This window comes from Arvicanthis niloticus, chromosome 1 (genome assembly GCF_011762505.2).
Source record: "Arvicanthis niloticus isolate mArvNil1 chromosome 1, mArvNil1.pat.X, whole genome shotgun sequence".
Taxonomy (NCBI): Eukaryota; Metazoa; Chordata; class Mammalia; order Rodentia; family Muridae; genus Arvicanthis; species Arvicanthis niloticus.
The window spans coordinates 151755173-151769953 of record NC_047658.1 but is presented as its reverse complement, the minus strand read 5'-3'; the positions used below and the strand labels follow the sequence as shown (position 1 = coordinate 151769953).

The window sequence follows — 14781 nt, the reverse complement described above, 5'->3', positions numbered from 1 at the left end:
CAATGATTGGAAAGCACTTGACCAGCTGATCTTCTTTTAGCCATTCCTGTGACTATGAGAAGGGCTTTCTCTATTAAGTCACTCTTTCTTCTGAATCCCAAAACATGTGACAGTCACACAGTTAAGTCCATCAGGATCAAATAATCTCCCCAATGCTCATGAATTGACAGCATCAGTCACTGCACACTAAACATGTTTTGTGGTACTTTACTAAATTGCACTAGCCAGAGCTGGGGAGCTAGCAGGAGATGGGGCATTTGCTGAGGGTGACAAAACTCTAACTTTCATTCATCCCCAGGACTTCATAAAGTGGGCATGGTGGCATATGCCTATGACCCTGTCACTCAGGAAGTGAAGGGTAGGATCAAAACTGTAAGGTCATCCTCAACAGCAAGTCTAAAGCCATCCTGGGGTACATGAGACCCTGTTTCAAAAGAAAACTATAAGACATACTAATATAGATATGTGGCAACTGTAACATCTCAGATTCTCATTGGTAATTCAAATGATCAGAAAACACACCTGTTAAGTCCAGATAGTAACTACTCTCAGGCTACCACATAACTAACAAGGAAACATGCCATCTGTGTTAGAGAGGGCTCAGTGGTTAAGAGCATGTACTGTGCTCTTGTAGGGAAAGTGCCTAGAAGAGTCACTCAGAAGAGTCCAGCATTTGACATACGTCATTGGCTTCCTATAATATGGCCTGTACTCTTTTAATTTATTTATTTTGATTTTATGCCTGCATGTGAGCTGCTATATGGGTGCTGGGAATTAAACCCAGGCCCTCTGGAAGAGCAACCAGTTCTCTTAACCACTGAGCCATCTCTCCAGCCCCCAAAACTAGGTGTCCTGAATTCTTGGCAATAGGATTGTTTACCTTTATACCCAGAAGGTTATGAAAACACCAAAATCTCTGTTGTGTGTGCCCGGGCAGACCTGGAGAGGTTCTTGCTGTATAATACTTATGAGATTGTCTAAAACAAAATAGCACGTCCGCAGGGCCTAGGGTGGCTCTGTGTGTGCAGTGTCCATGACAGGATCAAGTGCGCTTTCATTACTGACAAGCAGAAAACGGCTGAAAAAATAGTAAAGGCAGAAGCACAGTCAGAAAGCAAAATAAATAAATATGGAGCTTTTTAAAGTAATAATAGTCAAGGTTCAAGGCAGGCAGGGTGGCATATGCCTTTGACCCAGCACTCAGAGACTGGCTTAGTCTACAGAGCACCAGGACAGTAAGAGTTGATAACACAGAGAAACCCTGACTCAAAGAAGAAGAAAAACAAACAAACAAACAAAAACAAAAAAGTCAAGGCTCAGCAAATGAAAAAAAAAAGTATTGAGTGTACAGAAGACAAGAGTTTGGTTCCCAGCACCCACACTGTACAGTGCACAACCGCTTTCAACTGTCTCAGACTCCCAGTTGTGGGGAGGACAGAGGGAGGAGTGTTTGGACCTGGACTGACAGCCTGGCTAAAAAATGGCAAGCTCTAGGTTCTGAGAGACCCTGTGTAACAGGAAGATGGTAAAGAACACTAATGGTCTTCCTCTGGCCTCTGTGCACTTGCTAATGGGCACTTACACACACACACACACACACACACACACACACACACACACACGGGAGGGGGGCGCATACACTGTGAGGGTCTCTGAGTAAGGATGTCTGGGTTTGACCTCAGATTCCTTGTTAGCAGAGTAACTTTGAGCAAGTTATTTAATCTCTTGGAAATCAGTTTCCTTATGTGAAAAATGACAGAAATAATAGTATTGAATCTGCCTCATAGGATTATTGGGAAAATGAAGTGAAATAATATACTAAGATGATAGTGCCTCAGAGATCAACCATATTCTTAGTTCAACATTAATTCAATTTGCCTATTCTACTTTTTTTATCTGAGCCACATGTAAAGATGGTCTCTACTGGGCTTTGGGAAGTTAAAAGGAATATGCATCGGGCTCCTCGACCCAGAGATCCCTGAAGTGTAGGGTGGCCAGTATGGAAAATTGGTCAATACCATTAAAATATAACTGACCTTTCCCAAAGACTTCAGACCCTCCACTGCCTGTTTTAGGCTGCTGGAACTGCCTTGTTAAGGGGAGAAGTCTTGTTTGGATGGTGGGGACTGATCTCTAGCTTTTACCTTTCTTTTCATTGACAAGGCTATTGTTAAGATGTTAAATTTTAGTAAACATTTTCTATTTCACCTTCAACAGATCCTCATATGAAGAAAGTGCTACAATTCAGTATCCCTAGAAAATAGGTAAGACTGTAAAGTATCTTAATACCATAAAGACTTTGGGTGATTTGTTGTTGCTGCTGTTTTTGTTTTTATAGAGCTGGGTATCAAACCCAGCGCTTGTACATGCTAAACAAACTATCTACCTTGAGCTATATTCCAAAGCACAGATAGTTTTGTTGGAGTACTATTGACAAAGGGTTTTATCTATATATGATCAAGATTTTACATAGTGTCCTGTCTCCCTTCAGCAGAGAAAAAAATCACTTATCTGCTTCCTTTCTTCAGGGTTTAAATATAAGAGATAACAAATCTCTTCTGAAAGTTCAATAACTTGGCAATAAAAAATTCCTAACAACTATTCAAAATAACATTTTTAATTTGTATTTAATAATTCAATTCTTTCTCTTCATACTCCTCAGGCCCTAGGGATTGAACTCGGGTTTCTAGCACATTAGACCATGCCTGTCCATCCCTTCTTCTCAGTTTTTATTTTGACAAGACCTCACTAGGTCACCCATACCGGCCTTGAACACATTCTATAATCCAAACTGTCCTCAAATGGAAGCTTCTACTGCCTCAGCCTCCTCAGTACCTGCATTAACACCACAAAGTTTACCTGGCAATTCACTCCCACTCATTCATCTATTACAAACAGAAATCTCAGAAATTAGCACAAAGAATTATCATTTAAACAGCAAAGGTGATCACACATAATCCCGAAATGAGACCAGTTCAAGGTCATCCTGGACTACAAAGACAGACTGGATTATGTAAGATTACACATTAAAAATTAAGTTATGCAGGGCAGAGGCAGGTGGATTTCTGAGTTCGAGGCCAGTCTGGTCTACAAGAGTGAGTTCCAGGACAGCCAGGGCTACACAGAGAAAAAAAAAAAAATTAAGTTATGGGGCTGGAGAGAAGGCTCAGTGGTTAAGAGCACTGACTGCTCTTCAAGAGATCCTGAGTTCAATTCCCAGCAACCACATGGTGGCTCACAACCATCTGTAATGAGATCTGATGCCCTCTTCTGGTGTGTCCAAAGACACCAACAGTGTATATGAAATAAATAAATGTACATGAAATAAATAAATAAATCTTTAAAAAATTAAGTTATAATTTCATATCCTGATATTTATATAAGAGAATCCAGGAAATAAACTAATTTAAAATGGGAAGGTAAGGGTGGTAACAAGTAACAAATGCCTGTAGTTCCATTGATGACACTCAAGCAGGACTGCTTGAGTCCAAGAACTTGAGAGTATTTTGGAGAACACATGGAGATCCTGTCTCAGTACACAAGCAATAGGAAAAGGATGCAGAGACAAGACCTAATGCACCTATAACAAAAAGAAATGATTGTTGTTTGATAACAATTTATCTTCCTAGCCTTTAAACATCTGTCTCTCAGGTAAGTAAAGAAAGGCTGAGGCCAGGAAGAGAGCTCAGTGGTAAGTGGCTGCTGGGTAAGATTAAGGACTAGGCATGCTGCTTCATGCAAGCATCCCAGTGCAGGGGTGAACAGATTCCCAGGGATACTACCCAACCCCACCCTTGAGCCACTCGAGCCACTCATTCTCACCTACCAAGCTAAGTAAGCCCTATGCTCCAGAGAATCTTTTTTTTTATTGAATATTTTATTTATTTACATTTCAGATGCCAACTCCTTTCCCCATTTCCCCTCCCTAGAAACCCCCAATCCATTCCCCCTCCTCCCTTTTGCTTTTATACCATTTTAATTACATGCAAATACTAAGGTCAGTTCTAGGTTGAGGAACTAGCAATACAAATAGATACAAATAGTCAAGGAACAAGAAAGACAATAAACACAAATAGTCAAAGAACAAGCAAGCCAGTAAACTCAATTCTCTGAACACTCCCATGACCACTGTTTCTAAAGGCTTATCAGGATGACCAAAATATAGGAGCCAACTTCCCTGTCCTAGCCCAAAGTCATTTTCATGTCTGAAGGCTACTTCCTTGTTCTAGCCTAAGATTTAGATTCCTGCCTGAAATGACTTCTTTGTTCTGGCCTAAGATTTAGATTCCTGCCTGAAGCCCATTTCCTTGTCCTTGGCCAATGTCAGATTCCTGCCAAGCAGCCTATTTCCTTGTCCTTGGACCATGTCACTCTTGCTAAGCAGCCCCAAAAGCTCTCCGCCTCTCCCCCTTTTTTATTTCATAAATAAGACTGAGCCCGTCTTAGGTCTAGCATCAGTGGGAGAGGAGGGCCTCAGTCCCTTGAAGGCTGGATGCCCTAGTGATGGGAAATTCGAGGGCAGGGAGGTAGGAATGGGTGGATGGGTGGGGGCACACCCTCATAGAAATAGGAGGAGGGGGGATGGGATAATGGGTTTCTGGGGGTAGGAATGAGGAAAAAGGATAACATCTGAAATGTAGATAAAGTATCCAATAATAAAAAAAAGAAAAAGAAAAACAAACAAACAAAAACAGATAATGGAACTGGCTATTGCAGTTGAGCATTTGAGACTTTTTGGCAGCAATTTAATATTAGCCATATTAATCCTCAAGGACAAGGAACTGTGGAAGGGGCCCATGGAACTTTAAAACAATATCTTCATAAAATAAAAAAGGGGGAGGTATATCCCTGTATACCACAAATTTATTTAAATCATGTTCTTTTTATTTTAAATTTCTTTAAAAGTATTTAGATAACAATGAACTTTCTGCTGAGTGTCTATGGCACCCTACAACTATGCATACTTATGCCTAGGTGAAAGGGAAGGATCCACTTACTGGCATATGGCACAATCCTGATCAGGTGTTTAATATGGGAAGAAGGCATGTTTGTGTTTTTTTCTGCAGGATGCTGAAGGAGCATGGTGGCTGCCAGAGCGACAGGTTAGACATACTGATACCCAGACAAAGAATGATGCTGACCTGTGAGCTTGCTGAGTGCCCTGACAATGGTGATTGGGCAGCTGTATTGGACATATGTTCCCGACCCACCTTTGCTCCAGAGAATCTTAATTAGAAAAAAAAGCAAGCTGAATGGCTCCTGGGGAATGGCATCTGAAGCTGACCTCAGGCACACACACAAAATTTTAAAAAGTTACTAAATCGTATTAATTCACTCAGTATCATTTCTACTCATTATCTTTGAAGCAACCAATAAAGGAGATCCTTTGTTTCTTGAGAAGTTCACATCAAACAAAGATGTGAACCCAAGCATTCTGTATATTACCCACAAACACGGCTGATCCCATCCATACATGTAGCCTGAGCACCCAACTAAAATAGCGTTTACAGTAGTAGACCACTGAAGACAGCCCCGGGAATTCTCCCTTCCTGTTCATTAATGCTACTCTTCATAAGAAGAGGTAGAAGTTATCCCCCTCCCAGCAGCCCTGATTTTATTTAGATTAACCTTCACTGGACTAGACCATAATGACATTATAAATTTTCTCTTGAATTTCAAATCTAGCACAAGAGGACTGGACAGCTTCTACCTCTTACTTCCTGGAATACTCATTGGAGCACAAGCCACCATATTTAAATGTTCATACAGTAAAGAGCAGGCTTTGAGCCTTATCTGAACTAAGCCTAGCCTCAACCCCAGGATACTCCCATCTCTGCCTCCTACATGTTAGGAATAGAGTTATGTATCATTCTATTCAGCAGTGTTTGCCTTTTTAAGCTTTTTTTCCTTACTAGCTATTTAAGGGGGGGAAAAAAAGTGTCTTAGCCAGAAGGCACAAGCCTTTAATCCCAGCACTAGGGAGGCAGAGGCAGAAGGATCTCTGAGTTTGAGGCCAGCCAGGTCTACAGAGTGAGTTCCAAAACATCCAGGACTAAAGAGAAACCTGTCTTAAAAACGAGAAGAAAAAAAAAAAAGGAGCAAAAAACAACAAACAAACAAACAAGCAAAAACACATCTTAGGGCTGGAGAGATGGTTCCACAGTTAAGAGAACTGGCTGCTCTTCCAAAGGTCCTGAGTTCAATTCCCAGCAACTACATGGTGGCTCACAACCATCTATAACTATAGCCTCATGGGATCAGATGACCTCTTCTAGTATACAGATAGATGCACATGCACATAAAACATACATATACATATAATACTTTTTAAAAGAAATCTTAAAATTACTTTTCCTGCTTGATCTTGGGACTGGCTGGAAAAGAATACATTTATCCTATTTCTTAAACACACTGTTTCTTCCTCAGTACGTCATTTTATTTCCCCATAGGTATCCATGTGGCCTAGCTCCTCTCCGTCAACTTCACTTTGCTGCTACGGCTTTGTGGACTAAGAAACAGTCCCTCAGGACCTGCTGGCGCTGGGTGAGAGATATCAGCATGCAGACTGCTTCATGCAAACTACTGCTTTCTTCTCAGTAATCTGCTTTCAGAAGTTAAAGATTCAGCTTACACTACTTTTCACAGAGGGCAAGACCATGTGTCTTGAAATTTGTGGTAGCATCAGGAACAACTCATTGAAAACAAAAAAAATCCTGGTCAAAATAACTACAACATTCATGTGATATTAATTAAACTCATGAAGCATTCCATTCCATGATGGCATTCACAATAAATTTTATATTACATTCTTTAAACTGAAGTTGGATGTGGTGGCATACAACTTTAATCCCAGTGCTCAGGAGACAGAGGCCAGCTTGGTCTACATAGAGTGTCCCAGGATAGCCAGGGCTACACAGAGAAACCATGTCTCAAGAAAAAAAAAATTTAGCAAGCTTGTTATTAGCAACTGAAGGGAAACACCAAAAAAAAAAAAAAATTCAGTTTGACTAAAGGACAACCTTCCACTCTGTACTAATTACTTAATGCAAGCTCAAATAAAATACCTTCTCTATCTTAAATTTGACTCTAAACAGAAAGACACGATATAGTGGGGTAAATGGTACCAAGAGGACTTACTCAGATTCATAATAAGGGTGTGACTGAACTGAAAGGGAATAGTAACTCTCCGTCTCTGCCTGTCTTACTGAGGTGTCCTTCTTAGCCACTCTCTTCCTGTAATGGCCTTTTCTCAAAAAGCAGCCACAATTGCAGCAAGGTCAAAAGAGAAAGCAGCCAATGTAAAGGAAACTTAGCTTCTCCCTGTGAGTGACTCAACACTCAATAATGTGTGGTGCCCTCAAAACTGCAAACTAGCACTTAGCCATCTCCAAGTCGGCCACTGTCAACACCTAATTCATTGGCACAGAGCAGAGCTGAGGGAGCTCAGAACGTTCCTAGGCTGAGGCGCACAGGGAGCAGAAGAGGGTGATCTCATAATGTCTCTTTATGATCTCCAAGTCTCATCATTCCATAAATCTGACTCTACGTCAGGTTCCTCTTCAGAGGAAACCCTCTAAACTGAGCACTTTTCTGACTTACAACTCCAAACTGGCTGAGGGGATAAAAGCAACTTATTTCCATCCCCTCCCCCAAGATTTCAAGGTCTCTTTGCTGATTTGCTTGTTTGTAAACAGGGTCTCAAGTAGCCCAGGAGGACTTAACTCCTGATCCATCTGCCTTGGCTCCCAAGTGCGAGGATCACAGACATTCACCACCACACCTAGCTTGTTTGTTTGGTTTGTTTATGGCCTTTTGAAACAGGGTCTAATTCCGTATGTAGCCCAAGCTGGCTTTCACATTGGCAATACTCCTGCCTCCTTGTTGCCCCCATGCTTGTCATCTTTATCTTCATCTTTCTCTTCTTCCTTTTTTGTATTTTTTGAGATAGATTCTTACTATGTGCCTTTGGCTGTCCTAGAACTCACAATGTAGACCAGGCTGGTCTCAAACTGATATCTACCTACCTGCGCAGGTATAGGCCACCTTGCCCACCCCTGCCTCAGCTTCTTTAGAACTAGATAATAAGGCATTAGACATAATTCCAGACCTGGGGTCTTTTAATATTTTAGAAGGTCAACACAGGAGAGAAATTCAAGAAACATCTTCAGGCTCAATAGAATTTTGTGAATGAAAAACTTATGTTTCTGAAGGTAATTTTTTGTTGTTGTTTGGTTTTTAGAGACAGGTGTTCTTTATGTACTCTGCTGTCCCCAGAGCTCATACTGTACACCAGGCTGGTCTTGAACTCAGAAATCAGTCTTGCCTCTGCCTTGCAAGTGCTGGGATTAAAGAGGTACTACGCCACCACAGCCTGACTAAAATTTTATCTTTTTATTATACTTTATTCATTCATTCATTCATTCATTTTATGTGTATGGATGTTTTATCTGCATGTATGTCTGTGCACTGCTTGTGTACCTGGTGCTCAAGGGAGTCCAGAAGAGGGTAGAGGGAGGATCCCCTGGGACTGGAATTACAAACCACTGTGAGTAGCCATGTGAGTGCTAGGAATCAAGACTTCATCCTCTAGGAGAGCAGCAAAGGTCTTAAATGCTGAGTAATCTCTCCAGTCCCCAAAATATAAACTTAAATTTGATTGGCTTCTATAAATATGAATGTGGCAATTTAAAACCTAATTTTAACTAAGTTAGTGTCTATGTTTATCAAATTTGTTATGGCATTTTAGGCAAAGACACAAAAAAACTATTCAACAAAGGAATGCTATTTGGAATGATGGGTTACAATTACTTCTGGGGGGAAAAAAACAAGACTTGATTGAAAATAATACAATATCCCCAAGACCACCTGTTAAACTATATATATATATATATATATATATATATATATATATATATATATGCATCCCATCATTCTTTAGATGTAACTAGAGACTGGTTTACACCTAGGATATACAAGAAAGCATCAGACTAAAAGCATCAAGTATCAGACTGGTCAAGGTTGCTAAACACAAGCACAGCAAAGGAAAACCACCATACAAAGTTAAAGAAACAGGGCCTAAGGGGTTTACACAGACCCTGAAAATGCAATGGTCACTCTGTATTTCAACCTAAAACTCATGGGCCACCACCAATCCTGATTTACCTCACTTTCTCTATTCCCTACATCCTTCCTGTAGAATTTCTTCACATCTCTGAACACTTCTCCAGAGCCTTTCCTCTCAGGGAAAGTGATACAGCACCTGGCTTCCTCCACATTTAACTACCTCAACACTGAAGGCCCAAGTTTTGTTTTGCTTTCTCCTATTGGTTATTAATCTTGTCCCCACTCACCTGTAACTACATTTCTTTCATCACTTCATCCTTACCACAAATAATTTTGCCCCGCTCCTTCAAAACAGAGCACGTATCTCCTTTCTGATATTTGTAATTCTAGCTCACAATCAACACTGTCTTTCTCTCCCAGGAACTGTTACCATAGCCCTAGGGTATGAGTCCTTATCTTCTTAAATGAGGCCTCTTCCAGAGTTTGCCAACATTAGTTTGGCCAACTGGTATTCCACCCTTAGCCCTTAGGCAAAGGCTATCCAAAACTACTTTCCTCCCCAGCCTGGGCTTTCCCTTCTTCGCCGTTAAACCCATCAGTTTCCAGACCTGCCCAGTTTCCCCCTGCCCCCAGTGTCTGTCTTGCCATTATCCTATCTCCACTCTTCCCCACTCCTGAATGCACCTCCTCTCCCAGGCCTTACCCGTAACCCTGACACCGGGAAGGCCTCTGCCAGCGTCCACAGGCGTCTCTCCACCCGGGTTCCTCCGCTCTTCAGTAACTGTCCCCACGCCCCTTTCCCTCTGGGGCCCCGCGTGCCGCCTGGAGCCCCCACCTCGAATGAGCTCCCGCTGTCACTTGGCCTCTCTTCCACAAGATGGCGGAGCTGCTGCCCCCACCCCAGGGTCCCCTCTGCACCCTCCTGCACCCTCCCCCAAGCTCCGGTCCAGCCCCTCCCTCCGCCCTCGCCACCGGCCTTGGCCCGGAGTCCCACTGCCCCCTCCTAGGATGAGCCGGTGACCCAGGCCTAAGCTCAGAGACGTGCCAACGCTGCCGTCTCCACTAGTCCCCTACCCGCACTATATCTCCTCACCATAAACTTGAGCGCTTTCTCCTGCAGCACCGCCTCTGCCGGGTCCATAATCGCTCGGGCTACTGGGTCTGCTCTCCGCCGGGGCCGCCCCTTTCGTGCCAGGCCGCAGCCAACGCAGCGCCCGGATCCCGCCTCCTCTTCCTTCCCCCGCCCTCTCTTTACCTCCTGGCACTGGCAGGGGGCCCGAGGAAGATCGCGGCTCTGCGCGTGCGCGCTCCGCTGCCTCACGGGACTTGTAGTTCTGGAGGCTGGAGCGGCAAAAGGCAAGACCACGCGGCGAACAGCAACTCCCACGGGTCACTGCGTAGAGTCACGGCTATGTGCAAGCCAAATGTAGAGCACTCGAGAGCCCGGAGGGGAAGTAGGCTAATGGGAATTGTAGTTTTTCAGCCTTTAAGAAGGCAAAGCCAGAGTGTCACCGTGGTTACCAAACGACGCCAGTAGCTGCTTTCCTGGCATTTGATAACAAGATGGCGCCTAGTGCTTCCTCTGTATTACAAATACTGGAAAAACAGAGAACCCAAGGTCCTTGAGCCTCCCTAATTGTGATTTTAGAGAACCGACCGGACCCTCCTAAACTTCATACATGGGGCATCTGCGGAAAGACTGAAACCTAGAGACTCTGAACCAAGTGTGCATGTAACAACAACCTCAACATCAATGCAAGATTCCGAAGTCCCCCTAAGCTATTACTGCCTCTCGTTTCTGAAGAGCCTTTTCTCTCCCAGAGCCAGCCAGGGGCAGATAGAGCTCGTTCCAGGAAACCTTGAGTCTAGCACTCAAAAAGTATAGACTACCATTGCTAGCCCTGAGATCTAAGCTCTGTGTTACATAAATGAAATAACAATGACCATCAAGCAAGTGAAGCCTATAAGTTGTTTCTTTGGCCATAAAAGCCCGAAACAGGCAGGGTGTGGTGGCACATGTCTTTAGTCCCAACACATGGGAAGCAAAGGTGGAGGCAGGTAGATTTAGTGAGTTCCAGGACAGCAAAGGCTACACTGAGAAATTCTGTCTTGAAAAATACAAAAGAAAAGAGAGAGAGAAGATGAGGCTGGGGAGATGGCTCAATAGATAGGAATGTTTCTGGTGAAAAGACAAGGACCTGAGTTCAAATCTCTAGAACCCACATAAAACGCGGGGTATATGGGCTCAGTGGTTAAGAGCACTTGCTACTCTTGCAGTGAACCTGGGTTCGATTTTCAGCACCCACACGATGACCCACAGCCACTACTGTGCCTGGCCTGGAGTAGATCTTTAATTATGGGAACATCATAGGCAGGAACACAGGCCAAGAGAGGATAGCACTTAGGAATAACACAACAACCAATTTTGGCTAGGTTTCTGTTCTTTCTTTTTCTGGTTGGTTGGTTGGTTGGTGGTTGGTTCTGGGTTTGTTTTGTTTTGTGTTTTACTTTTAAATTTTTATTTTGTGTATATGTAGGTACACATGGCTTGTGGAGATCAGGGGGCGGCTGGTGAGTTTGAGGTTCACAAGGAAGTCCATAGGAAGTTCCAGGACAGCCAGAGCTACATAGTGAAAGCAAGTCTCAAACAAACAAACAAACAAACAAACAAACAAACAGGTTATTATTCTTCTTCCACAATGTAAGTCCCAGGGATCAAACTTAGATAATTAGATTTGGTAGCAAATCCCTTTACCCACTGAGCCATCTCACTAGACTAATTTAGTTTTGACGGAAGGCAAATGTACTTACTCTACAGGTTAAAGGAAGACCAATTAGCCCACAGTGGTGCTGCAGAAGCCAACACCAACCTGATCTGCATAGTTGGGTTTCAGATTAGCTGGGGCTATGAGTGGAAGCCTGATTAGCCTAGGCTATGAACAGGGAGCCTGTCTTTTAAAAAGTAGTAAACATCAATCACAGCCGCTGCCACTGACATTTTATGCACATAACTAGAAAGTTTACATTAATAATTTCTAATAAACCAGGCATTGTGACACATGACTTTAATCCCAGCACTCGGGAGGCAGAGGCAGGCAGATCTCTGAGTTTAAGGCCAGCCTGGTCTACAGAGCAAGTTCCAAGACAATCATGGCTCCACAGAGAAACTCCATCTTAAAAAACAAAGCAAAACAACAAAGAAGGACTGGCAGGGGGTCTGCAGCCTTCTCTGGCCACTCATGCAGAAAGTGAGAGTTGGTAAAGCAAACTGGGTAGCTCTATAGCCCAGGAACTTGTTCTGTAGACCAGGTTGGCCTCAAAATCAGAGATTCCCCATCCTGAGTGCTGGAATGTAAGGCATGCACCATTAACACCTGCTAACCAAGAGGTTTATTTTAAAGGCTCCATTTGCTAAAGCACTCATGTACATATGAATTCAAAGGAAACTGTCAGGGGCTGGCCACAAAAAGAAAAAATAAATAAATAAAGCTAATCTTTGTTAAAATTGGCTTGGTTTGGAGGTGCATACTTTTAATCCTAGAACCCAGGATCTGGAATTTGGGACCAGCCTGAACTATGTGGCATTTTCTCAAAATCAAACAAAACCAAAAATCACCTTTCATGTTAAATCAATAAATCCAAGTTAACATTTTGATGAACCTCCATTTTAGGCTTAAGAGACAAATTAGGCTAAAGACAAATTAGGTCCATTCCTGTTTATGAATATGTTTTTGCAGGACTGGGCTATGACTCGCCTGTAATTTTAACTACAAATGGTTCTGTACTGCCTGTTCCAGAAAATGGCAACCATGTCTTTGTTTCAAAATTGTTACGACCACCTTGCAACCCTACCTTTGTTTCAAGGTTATTATATCCAGGCATCTTTAATCCCAGCACTCAAGAGGCAGAGGCAGGCAGATCTCTTATGAGTTCTAGGCCAGCCTGGTCTACAAATTGACTTCCATGATAGCCAGTCAATTAACAGCTCTTGTTAGGACTACCTTGTTATATTCTGCAGCTGTAATCTTGCCTATTTGCCTGCTAAATCCCCCATTTGGAAGCTCCTTAACCCTTATCTTTCCCACATCCAATGCTGACCTTTAAACCCATCCTTGGGGGGAGGCAGCCTGAGTACATTAATTAAAAAATAAACTTGTTTTAATAATTTGGCCATAATGATTTGGATCAGTGGTCTTTCTCCTCTCATCTTTTAAAATAACACTTTTTTTCTTTTTTCTTTCTTTCTTTCTTTCTTTCCTTTTTCTTTCTTTATTGTTTGTTTGTTTGTTTCTCTGTGTAACCCTGGCTGTCCTAAAACTTGCTTTCTAGACCAGGCTGCCTCAAAAAAGGCATGCACCACACCCCTCTAGCTTTTCTTCTTTGAGGCAGTCTTGTAATTTATCTCCATCCTGACTAAACTTGAAATCTTCCTGCTTTAGCCTCATAAAAGCTGTAATCACAGGTATTAAAACAAAAAGCCCAGACTAGAGACTTGCCTGGATGTAACCTTCATAGCCAATCAGTTTAAGCAAATTTTTTGGATCAGAGGAAAGAGACCTGAGGAGACTAATTCTTTGTATGTCAGTCCCTAAATTCACCCCCTCCAACAGGAGAAAAGTACTAGAGACCTATTTCTAGCACATCCTTTTATTGGCTAATTGGTTGTAATTAGCCAAACTTCTCCGATCCTCTTCTTTTGTGTGTGTTTGTTTTGGGGGTTTTATTGTTGTTGCTTTATTTTGTTTTCTAAGACAGTTTCTCTGTGTAGCCCTGGCTGTCCAAGAACTCACTCCTTAGACCAGGCTGGCCTCAAACACCTGTCTCTGCCTCCCAAATGCTGGGATTGAGGCATGCACTACCATCATCTAGCTCCCACGCTATCCCATAGATAGATAGATAGATAGATAGATAGATAGATAGATAGATAGATAGATAGATCTCATACAGTGAAACCGCTAAACTACTCCACAAGTAGAAAGAAAGGCTAATTGGGAATCAAACTGCCAAAGCTGAGGCAGGGGTGTGGGTGGGTGGAGAGCAGAAAGACAAGAGGATTTTAGATGATATTCATCAGGGTGGGAGTCCTTGTGCTGAAACAAGCTGTTCAGATTGACCAGGAACTAAATGCTCTCATCCAAGGTAGTTAAGAGAGGGTTCCAGGTGTACACAAATATCAAATATGAGTCTTTTCTACCAAATACTATAAAATTTTTGTTTAGAATAAGGAATTCAAATATTTTTACCCCTACTCCTGATAAAACTTTTATGCAAATGTTTTAATCTCCTCCCCAGTCAGTAAACCCTTCCTTTTTTTTTTTTTTTACACAAAAGTCCACTTGTATGCCAGGAATTTGATAGCCTGGAGCCCTGGCTCCTTTCTCCTTAGAACAACCCTTTCCCTTTTCTAGATTTTATCTTCAGATTAAATTCAGGCTGTGAGATGGCCCCCAGCCAATGGGGAAAAGACTGAGTTACCACGTGAGTTAGAACACCAGATGCATTTCCTGTGTCTGTGCACCGTCTCGTCGTCTGCTCATTGCTCTCCCAACATCCTCTTCATTTACAGTAGTTGTAGTCTCTTCCTTTTTGACCCCAACCTTATTTTTAACATTGCCAAGATGACCCTGGCTACCTCCTGAATATTAGGATAACAAGCATTGGATTACCATGCCTGGTGTTAGCCTCTGACATCTGGAGATTCTAAAATATATGCACTTG

The 14781-nt window shown here is 42.5% G+C and overlaps 1 protein-coding gene across 21 annotated transcripts in view; it reads right to left on the bottom strand.

Moving 5' to 3' along the window:
- Btrc (beta-transducin repeat containing E3 ubiquitin protein ligase) overlaps positions 1-10357 on the bottom strand; it is a 170485-nt gene extending 160128 nt beyond the window's left edge. For 9 of the 21 annotated variants that reach the window (XM_076922670.1, XM_034497304.2, XM_076922609.1 and 6 more), the window contains exon 1: positions 10157-10312. In XM_076922670.1, coding sequence (XP_076778785.1) covers positions 10157-10204 — 48 coding nt within the window. In that variant the 5' untranslated portion in view covers positions 10205-10312. Of the gene's footprint in view, positions 1-9766; positions 9891-10156 lie in introns of those variants that run through there. The other 12 variants (XM_076922658.1, XM_076922708.1, XM_076922754.1 and 9 more) reach the window with 10 other exon arrangements.
- Positions 10358-14781: the final 4424 nt, after the last annotated feature.